The sequence below is a fragment of the Diplotaxodon limnothrissa genome, linkage group LG7 (assembly GCF_057381915.1).
Source record: "Diplotaxodon limnothrissa isolate DT_005_m linkage group LG7, D_limnothrissa_male_GT1.1, whole genome shotgun sequence".
In the NCBI taxonomy this organism is placed as follows: domain Eukaryota; kingdom Metazoa; phylum Chordata; class Actinopteri; order Cichliformes; family Cichlidae; genus Diplotaxodon; species Diplotaxodon limnothrissa.
The window spans coordinates 65,880,593-65,890,451 of NC_140602.1; the positions used below are offsets into that span (position 1 = coordinate 65,880,593).

At 40.4% G+C, this 9,859-nt stretch overlaps 1 protein-coding gene across 1 annotated transcript in view; it reads left to right on the plus strand.

Annotated features, from left to right (window-relative positions):
* Nucleotides 1-1,439: 1,439 nt before the first annotated feature.
* Nucleotides 1,440-9,859, plus strand: part of cdk10 (cyclin dependent kinase 10) — an 8,946-nt gene continuing 526 nt past the window's right edge. Inside the window, exons 1-13 of the mRNA XM_085358729.1 lie at nt 1,440-1,605; nt 2,601-2,673; nt 2,769-2,840; nt 2,987-3,089; nt 4,760-4,841; nt 5,032-5,099; nt 5,619-5,671; nt 7,211-7,280; nt 7,471-7,530; nt 7,905-8,028; nt 8,418-8,557; nt 8,701-8,753; nt 8,850-9,859. The exon at nt 8,850-9,859 is cut by the window's right edge and continues 526 nt beyond it. Of these exons, the coding sequence (XP_085214855.1) occupies nt 1,516-1,605; nt 2,601-2,673; nt 2,769-2,840; nt 2,987-3,089; nt 4,760-4,841; nt 5,032-5,099; nt 5,619-5,671; nt 7,211-7,280; nt 7,471-7,530; nt 7,905-8,028; nt 8,418-8,557; nt 8,701-8,753; nt 8,850-8,944 (1,083 nt within the window). The 5' untranslated portion in view covers nt 1,440-1,515 and the 3' untranslated portion in view covers nt 8,945-9,859. The remainder of the gene's footprint in view (nt 1,606-2,600; nt 2,674-2,768; nt 2,841-2,986; nt 3,090-4,759; nt 4,842-5,031; nt 5,100-5,618; nt 5,672-7,210; nt 7,281-7,470; nt 7,531-7,904; nt 8,029-8,417; nt 8,558-8,700; nt 8,754-8,849) is intronic.

Here is a 9,859-nt window from a genome sequence, read left to right on the forward strand (position 1 = left end):
ATTTTGTAGGTCTTTGGTTATTTTTGATGCTTCACAGTCGTTTTGAGACTCTTTGCAGCTCCTTTGTTGCACTCTGATTTTATGGGCATTTTGTGTGTTTGCAGCTTATTCTCTGGTTGATTGTAGTGGTCACATTCAGTCAGGTGAACATATCCAGTAATTAGGTTAATGACAAAAGAGGGTGACTTTAGTCCACTGTCCTTTGTGCGAGTTTTACAGTGTTCTATTACTATTATTATTATCAATCTACAACAGACTGGACTCAAAAGGGAACTGATCTTATGAGCTCCTTATTGCTGATGCACTTCTGGGTTATCTTGTTGTAGAAGTAGAGATATGGGTATTTACAATACAGTGTGTAATGGAAAAAGACACAATTGGTTTGTTAATTGAAAGCGGAAAAAGTCTTGACCTAGACAAAGGACTAAAGGCCAGGATATCTTGGAATCTGCTACTCATGCCAAGCTTGAGAAGATTGGATTACTACCAACACACGCAACTGGCCAGGGACTGGAAACTCCCAACAGTTCAAAGTTTACTGGATATAATAGGCTTATTTTTAACATGTGGAGGAAATTATCTTCCTCTGCAGGGTGTCTGGGCTTGGTCTATCTGATAGGGTTAGAGTTACGGATTGGTGTGTGGTGTGATTGTGTTTCCACAACGTAAAAAATATGATATCATTACAATATGATTGGCCACCTGCAGTATTGAACATGGGCCAACATTAGTTTTATTGATCCAGGAACAATACCAACATGATGATATTAGATTGTGTATCCATGGGTCCCCCATCCTCATCTTGTGACACTGTTGTTGTGAAGGAGAGTTAATCTGTTTATTCTGTAATAATTTATAATTCATTCATTCACATCCCAAAATATTTATTTATCAATTGTTTTTACCTGTATGTATAAAACATTTCTGGGCATCCACCACAAAAAATAATATAGTTTTTAAAAGACCTCTGTATGTTGTCCAGTCATAAAGTGTAGTCTACCTCCAAAGGCCTATTTTCGGCATTGTTCACTGTCCTGAAATACAGCATTCAGTCAGTTTTTCCTATATAAATATATTTCAATGTAGATATTTTTTAATATAAAATATAGTTTTAAAACTATATATTATAATAAAAGGGCAATCATCAGATATTATTGCCGCTTTATCAAAGTAACATTTAGCAAAAATGTTGAGTTTACAGTAATAGAAATGTGATAAATAGCATATTTAATTCACTAATATTTTGTACGGCTGTATGTGGCCTGTTTTTCTTTAAATGTCAATTATTTCATTTCCCCCCTTGTTTTACAGTTTTCCAAAAATGATTTTTTCCGGAATTGACAGGTATCGGTCCAGGTATGGGACGCAGAAGCCGTTCACAAACTCCGGGAAAGCTGTTGGTTGTCCTCCCCTTACCAAAACAAACCTCAATGGCGGCTGAATGAGGTGCAGCTGTTTGTAGATGTGCTTTCTTCGGGACTTATTTTAGTCCAAAAACTGCATTTAAATAAAACAATGGACGCGGCTGGAGAGGACGAACCGGACCCCATAAAGCTGAAGTCTCTTAAGGACAATAAAACTTTCACAGTGCCTCAAAATTACAGGGTAAGAGAACGAGCTCCTTCCGTGTGGGTCCGTTCATGACCGTGGTTGTTTAATTATACTCTGCCATCAGCCACGATATTTTACATACAGAATACCAACTGACACAACTTTACAAGTCTAACTCTTCTGTTAAAAAAACCGGCATACATTTAAAATAATAAAGTTCACTGTAGAGCTTTCTTTCAGTCAGTATTTACGATACTTTAGCCCTGAAACTGAATAATGCTAACTAAACGCTAGCTGCATGCAGCATGCTCCCCATCTAGACTTTATCGGTAAATAAACCGCTTATGTGTGCATAGACGTAATGATTAATTAGCGAGGCGCCTTTAAAGGTGAAGTCTGCGCATATTGTTGCCTTGTTTGTCTCCAGCAGCAGCCAATCTCATTACTTAGTTCAAATGGCACATAAGCCTCCAAGTTCAAGCACCCAAATCCACCTCCTCCAGTGATTCCCCCGGCATCCAGGATGCCTTTTAGGAGCTCGAGTCTGGTTGAAAAAGTGATCACAAGACATCCAAGAATGGCCGTCTAATGCCTGTTGGCTTTTAGTTAATTTGTGGGGGTTTTGTTTTGTTTAACGTCCTGTCCCATATAGATAATGGTAAAGTGCCCTGAAAGTCAATTCTTCTTGTTGACTCAGTGTGGTTTGATAGTCAGTGGGAGCTCCCTTGACTTGTCTCTTGTTAATTATTTTAGTTGAGCATCATTAAATCTAAAGGATTTTCACACTTCATGAATGGTTGTAGAAATATCCTTGGGCAAAATACTGAACCTCAATTGCTCCTGATGCATTCATCAGAGTGTGAATGTGTGAATGAATGGTTAGGTGAATGGTTGAATGAGGCTTGTAGCAAGAAAGCACAAAGACAGAGTAGAGAAGTACCAATCCATTTATCCGTTAAAAACCGTAAAAACTGCTTCTTTTGACAGGACTGAAGGCTGTGACGTGTTCACGGAGTCCCAGTTTCTTTATCTTGTTTTTCTCTCTTCAGTTTGGGAGCTGCAGAAGTGTCAGAGAGTTTGAGAAACTCAACCGAATAGGAGAAGGAACATATGGCATTGTGTGTAAGTTAGACAGCAGAGGAAATACTGAGGACTAACACTTCAGTTTGTCCACGTGACATGCTCTGTAAATAATCAATTCCCTTTTCTCAATGCAGATCGTGCCCGCGACACCAAGTCAGATGAGATTGTTGCCCTGAAAAAGGTGCGAATGGACGCAGAGAAAGATGGTGAGACCATCGCATGCTTTATTTTTTTTTTATGGGTATCTCTGATCGAGAGCTTTATTCATACAACTAGATGTAATTTTAAAAAATCACATTTTTGCACCACCATCAACTGAAAAGATCGGTGACATCTGTTCCTCATCTGTCAGGGGTCCCCATCAGCAGCCTCAGAGAGATCACACTGCTGCTGAGGCTGAGACATCCCAACATAGTGGAGCTGAAAGAGGTGGTTGTCGGCACTCAGCTAGAAAGGTACTGCACGGACACACCCACAATAAATGCTTTAGTATATAGATTGATCTGATACTAGTCTTATTGTTGCTTCTGTTGATCTTGCAATGTGTGGCCTTTGGGGCCAGTTGCATCAGCTGCTCTTTACTCATATTTTTAACTATGCCTGGGCCCTGTGGTGCCAAACCAGTTCAGCATAGCCAGCAATTTAAAAAAAAAAAAAAAAATCATGTTTCACTTACTTTGACTTTTTTAATGAGGCTAAGCTGATGAATTCAATGTTTCTCATTTTCACAGTCACATGAAAGGGAGTAGTGTCGTGGCATGTAACAAATAACAAACATGGACATGACTGCTGGCAGCAGAATGAACTATCTTACAAACAAAGAGAAACTATAACACCAGAAAGAGATGGAAATACCCAGGACCCACTCAGGAAGGGCTGTGAGTGGGTATGACAGAAAAATCATTATATTAATGTGTGAATCTGGCTTCCAGGGGAAATTGCTTTGGGTGACCATTAGGACTTAGTTACGCAGGATTCATTAACTGTGTCACTTTATAGATTCTGTGTCAATGAGTTAAAACCAGTAAGAAGCTTTACTTACAAATTTAATATAATTTTATCAAGCACAAGACTTAGTTGCCTGTTTTGGGATTTTCTTTCTGTGTTAAGGCTTACACAGAATAACAAAATAGCTTTAAAAAAGTCTAAAAGAATAAAAATGAGTAATACGTTTTCTTGTGAACGGTCTGTTTTTCTTATTGTTGCTCTTCAAGGAAAGACAAAAACATTAGACAGTCTCTAAACCAGGGCTGCCCAATCCCAGTCCTCGAGAGCTACTATCCTGCAGCTTTTAGATGCATCCCAACTCCAACACAGCTGAATCAAATGGTTTGATTACCTCTTCAGCATGCCATCGTGTTTGGCAAAGGCCTGATAACAAGCCATTCATTTGATTTGGGTGTGTGGGAACAAGGATGCATCTAAAAGCTGCAGGACGGTAGCTCTCGAGGACCGGGATTGGGCACCCCTGCTCTAAACACTTTGGACACCTTTATTATTTGTGCAAAAAAGTCTAGCTCTCTAAGATGGTGACGAAAAGAGATTGGTCGGTAGGCTCTGGTTTTGTATATGAAGATCTTGCAGAATAAGTTATCATGGCAATGTAACCAGGTAAGAAGGAAACCACCTTAGTATAAATGAACACCCAGGGTTAAATCTGATGTTAACTTGCTGATTACCTAATCCTGCTTCGTACTTCAGAGCGGTGGTATAGAAATCTGCTGGACTGTGGTCACACACACAAACCAGCAGTCCAAAGAAAGTCACGTTGTGCGTCCAGCACATTTCATCCTAAAAGTCTGCTTGTTTTTGAAGGGTCTACGACATTGGTACAGTTTGAGTTTATGTTCACTTTGTATCAGGTCCCTGAAAAAAGAAGACTCATGTCTGAAAGATGCCACTGATTTAACTAAAACTTCGACTTAAGCTCAGGTGGTTAAACTGGTGTGTAGCCGGTATAATATAGATAAGGAATTATCCTCATTGTTTGTTTCCCCAGTTTTTGTGACCTTAGTCGCCTGAATCGACTGTGGTTGTGATTTGGCGCTGTATACATAAAATTGGATTTAATTTAATTGTTTTACTGTCTAACATAAACTTTCTTAATCTTTTTGGATCTTTTCAGCCTATTTCTGGTGATGAGTTACTGTGAACAAGATCTGGCCAGTCTGCTGGAAAACATGCAGACGCCATTCTCAGAGGCGCAGGTAAATCAAACTCATACATTCCTGCAAGTTCATTTCTACCTAAAGTGATTGCTATTATTTTCTTGTGTCTGCATGTGAGTGTAAAAATGGATGTTTTGCTTTTTACATGGCCTCCATATTCATGTACAGTAGAAGTTGATGCAACCAGTTATTCCATTTTTTTTTTTTTTTCTGTTTTGTTGTGTTCCAGGTTAAGTGCATCGTTCTCCAGTTGCTTAGAGGTTTGGAGTATCTCCACCACAACTTCATTATTCACAGGTTGGTCTCACACCATTACGAGGACCAGCTGAAGTTTTAATTTGTTATTATCATAATTGTTTAAAATTTGACATTTTAATTAAATAATCTTAAGTGTAAAGTAGTGGACCTTACACGTAAGATTACTCTAATGCAGAACTGCCAGTGACTGCAGTTCCCCTTCTGTCCACTGGGCTGTGTTTGTGCTGTTGGTGCCTTTTAGAGTATTTTAACACAATTATCTGACAAATAATCTGGTTTGCTACGAGGTTCAGATCATCCAACAAGTTTTTGGGTTTTGTAAATGAAATCAGAGAATTTAACATTTTTGTTGTACCTTGTTGTTGAGCCTTCCTTTACCAGAGTTAGAGTGTTGGGATCATAGTCTGAGGTGAAAGGCAAGAAGCTATTTACTGACTCTCTCCATTCAGCTTGACTAAGCCTGAACAAATCTTCCAAGAGAAAAGACATGCTCCTGCTGCAGGACGAGTTAGAGCAGAGCTGTGCTGCATAATGATCTTCCTCTAATCTTGTTATTAGAGACCTGAAGGTGTCTAATCTGCTGATGACAGACAAAGGCTGCGTAAAGATTGGTGAGTCACCTCTGTTATCATATCTCTTCTGCAGCTTTTACTGTAATCACCTTATACTCCTACTGACATGCCTCCCAAACCCTGCCACTGCTGAACTTTGACCTGTCACACATTGACAGTGATGGCTGAAGTGTTTTTTTTATCTATCAGTGTTGTTGCCACCATGATTTAAAAAAGAAACACACACACACTTTTTTCATTGTCAGTTTTAAGGAAAACTGTAATAACAGGTCTTTTTTTAAAAATCGTGTAGACAAGTTTAAGATGGCCTGCTGGGTTAAAATCAGGCACCATAATGGGGAAGAAAGACAATTTTAATGATGTATTGTTGTTGGTGCCATGCTGGTCTGGGTATTTTTCAGAAACTGGTGATCTACTGGGAATTTCCCACACAACCATCTGTGGAGTTTACAGAGAATGAAGAAGAGAACTAGAATTAAGGAATTAATTCTAGTTCCATCACACAGCTAGATTTATGTCAGCTCTGAAGGGAAATAGGGGGTCCAACCCAGTAATAACAAGGTGTTCTTAAAAAAGTGGCCTCTAAGTGTATTTGCCGACTCAAATGTCAGATTATTTTATTTATCTAAATTTTACTAGACAACAAAGTTTTAACTGTTGATTAATGAACTGATGGTAGAAAACATTTTTCTAATATAGACATTATCTAAATATATTATTATTGCAGGTTTCTTTACCATATAATAATAGGTCCCTTGAGGGAACTTCTGATGTGATTTGGTACTCTAAATACATACTAAATAAATAAACAAACCTGAAATGGCTTACGGACTCCAAAAAGAGATTCTAGCAAAACGTCAGGCGACTCTGGATGTTGTACGGCGGTCTTGGTTGACACGCCTCTATAATGTTGTGTGGAGATCAGGGGCATTACCTCTAGATTAGCAAGTCGGGGTGGTGGTTCCCATCTTCAAGAAGAGAGAACGGAGTGTGTGCTCCAACTATAGGGGGGTCTTCATCCCCCTATAGTTCCTCAGCATCCCCAGGAAAGTCTATACCAGGGTGCTGGGATGGAGAGTCCATCCGTTAGTCGAGCCTCGGATACAGGAACAATGAGGTTTCCGTCCCAGTTGTTGAACACTGGACCAGCTCTTTATCCTCTCAAGGATACTTGATGGGTCATGGGAGTTTGCCCAGCCAGCCTACATCTGTTTTATGGACTTGGAGAAGGCATTCGACTGTGTCCCTCGGAGTGTCCTGTGGGAGGTGCTTCAGAAGTATGGGGTGTCTGGCCCATTGCTACGACACATTCGATCCTTATACAACCGTTGCCATAGCTTGGCTCGCATAGCCTAGCATAAGCCAGACTTGTTCCCGAATGGTGTTGGACTCTCAGACACAACATTAAAACTGCCTCCCTAACATTGTGCACTTTTCTGCTGTTTAATCCCACTGTAATCAGGAGAAGTGATATTTAGACATTCTACCTTTGATTACCCATAAAAAATAAATTGAAATCAGATAAAATCAGATTACTTGATGTTGAACTGATCAGTACTCGTTATTTTCTGCACACAGCTGATTTTGGTCTGGCCCGGATGTACGGCATTCCTCAGCAACCCATGACACCACGAGTAGTTACGCTGTGGTGAGTGTTTACCCAGTTAGTCTAACTCATTTGAGGTATTCTGTGTGGGTGTTGTGCCCTGCATATAACCCTTGTGTTGCTGTGCTGGTGCAGCCTCAGTGGAAACTCCCTTGTAATCCCCTCACAATAATCCTCCCTTATTAGCTCCATTACCTCGGGCCACTATCCTAATATGCTCTCCTTCGTGCAGGTATAGAGCACCAGAGCTCCTCCTAGGGACGAAGACTCAGACTACGGCTCTGGACATGTGGTGAGGAAATACATGTGAAATCTATACGCTTAGGATCAGTATACTGCACAAGGAAGCATCTAATAACCAGCTTTTAACCACTCTACCTACACTGCGTTCTTATCATAATCTCTTTAGGAAACTTTAATTATAGGATAGTAATTACAGCTGTACTATCAAAGCACTCACTTTATGGAGGCTGTGCTTATTTTTGTTGAAGCTTTGTTTACCCTCATACTAAAAAACGTGGTCTGCCAGTAGAAGAAACAAAATTAAACAGAATATGATATGTATAATTGTCCTAAGTTAATAAATTCTGCGCCAAAGGGAAAAGGCCTCATATCCCATGAGGATCCGTCAGGAAATTAAAGCCAGACGTGGTGTTTCCTTTACAGGGCAGTGGGCTGTATCCTGGCTGAGCTGCTTGCCCACAAACCTCTGCTGCCTGGAACCTCTGAGATCCAGCAGGTCGACCTGATCGTTCAGCTGCTGGGAACACCCAATGAAAACATCTGGCCGGTAAGACTCAGCTTTCACACTGTCTGATGTTAAACTATTGAATTGGATGCATTTAGCTTTTATTGCTAAAGCACTCTTAAACTGATATATTTCTACTTTTTTGTATGCCATCAACAAGTTCAGCAACATTAAACCCATTAAGGGAAAACAAGGTAAAAGCAGCCGATGATTGGCACAACTCAAAAGCCTTACTGTCTCAGTGTTTGGTTCTTGGTAAAATCACTCAGGTCTTTCCTTCTTCTGCCTCCAACTACAAGAACCGACTTTCCATCTAATACTCTAATATCTAGACATGTGACATTGATACAAATCCTCAGTTATTCGTTTAGTCTATAATAGGTTGCAGTCTGCACAAAGCTGAGAAATGAGATCTGTTGTGTGTGTTACAGGGTTTCTCTCAGCTTCCCCTCATCGGTCAGTACAGCCTGAGGAAGCAGCCATACAACAACCTGAAGAACAAATTCACCTGGCTGTCTGATGCTGGACACAGACTGCTTAACCTGCTCTTCATGTACAACCCCCAGCGCAGGTACATTTAGCTCTACTGGTTTCTGGCTGGAATCTAGACTACAGCTCTGATAAAGCTAAGCTTTTTTTGTGGGAAAAATGAAGGAGTCTCATGAATTTGCATACGAGGCATCACTAACTTCTTGTATTTTTCCTGATTCTCAGAGCTACTGCTAAAGATTGCTTGGAGAGTTCGTACTTCAAAGAGAAACCTCTACGTGAGTATAAAGATTGCGGATATGCACAAGCTGACGTCTGTCTGTCCTCCGACCTGCCGTGAGTCATTCTGTGTGCCTCTGTGCTTCTCTTTCCAGCCTGCGAACCAGAGCTGATGCCGACATTCCCTCACCATCGCAACAAGCGAGCGGCTCCTCCAGCAGAGAGCCACTCGAAGAGGAGCAAAGTGTGAAGAAACACTGAACTTACAGGCACATCTCTGGTGGGAAAATGGCCACAGTCATGAAGAGCTTTTACTGTGGAGCTTTGAGCTAGTCCAAACCAGAATCAGCTTCAGCACAGCTGTAGTGAAACAAAGTCAGACAAACTTATTGCTGGACTGTTAAAAACAGGAACACAGAGTCTACAGCAAGCAGTCAAGAAAAGGCTGGAAGTACAACCTGCTCTGTGGATCCAACGGTGTGGTCTGAGAGCACAGCACATTCATCAAAGAAAGAGAAACGGCCCCATTTTAGATTTTGTGTCTGAGTTATCATTTCCAACGGCAAGTAAGATGCTACAGTTACGAGAAGAAACTTCATAATCGCAAATTCTAGAGTAGCTTTGCATGGTTCACAGTTCAAAATCATCCTTGTGTATCCTCTCAGTTCATCCTCTATCAGAGACAAGCTGTTTTAATTCCTCTGCCTTTTAACTCTTTCACCTGTAAAAACATTTGACAACCTTCTCTGTACCGTTAATGACACCTCAATATATATAATATGTGGTGTGAGTAGCCTTAGTAAGCTATATAGGTGGCGATCAACCTCATTAACTTCTGATTCACACACAGCCCTTAAAATATGACAGAAAGCACTGAGTTCAAAAAAGAAAAAACAAGTGTTTACCCATAGTAGGCATCCAAGGAAGAAAGAGTTAAGGCAGCTGTCCTCTGATTGGCCTTTCCTTCATTAACAGACGGCCTGAAAAGCTGGCTGTGCCTTAGACTAACATATAGGGGATAGTCCCTCTCTGACATCTTAAATATCCCTTTTGAGAGCAGCTTGAAGCCTGAGCTTTTGGCATATTCTTATTGAAAACTTTGACAATGTTTAATTTGAATCTAATAAAGTTTAATAAATGTCTGGAACAGGAACAGTGTATAAAA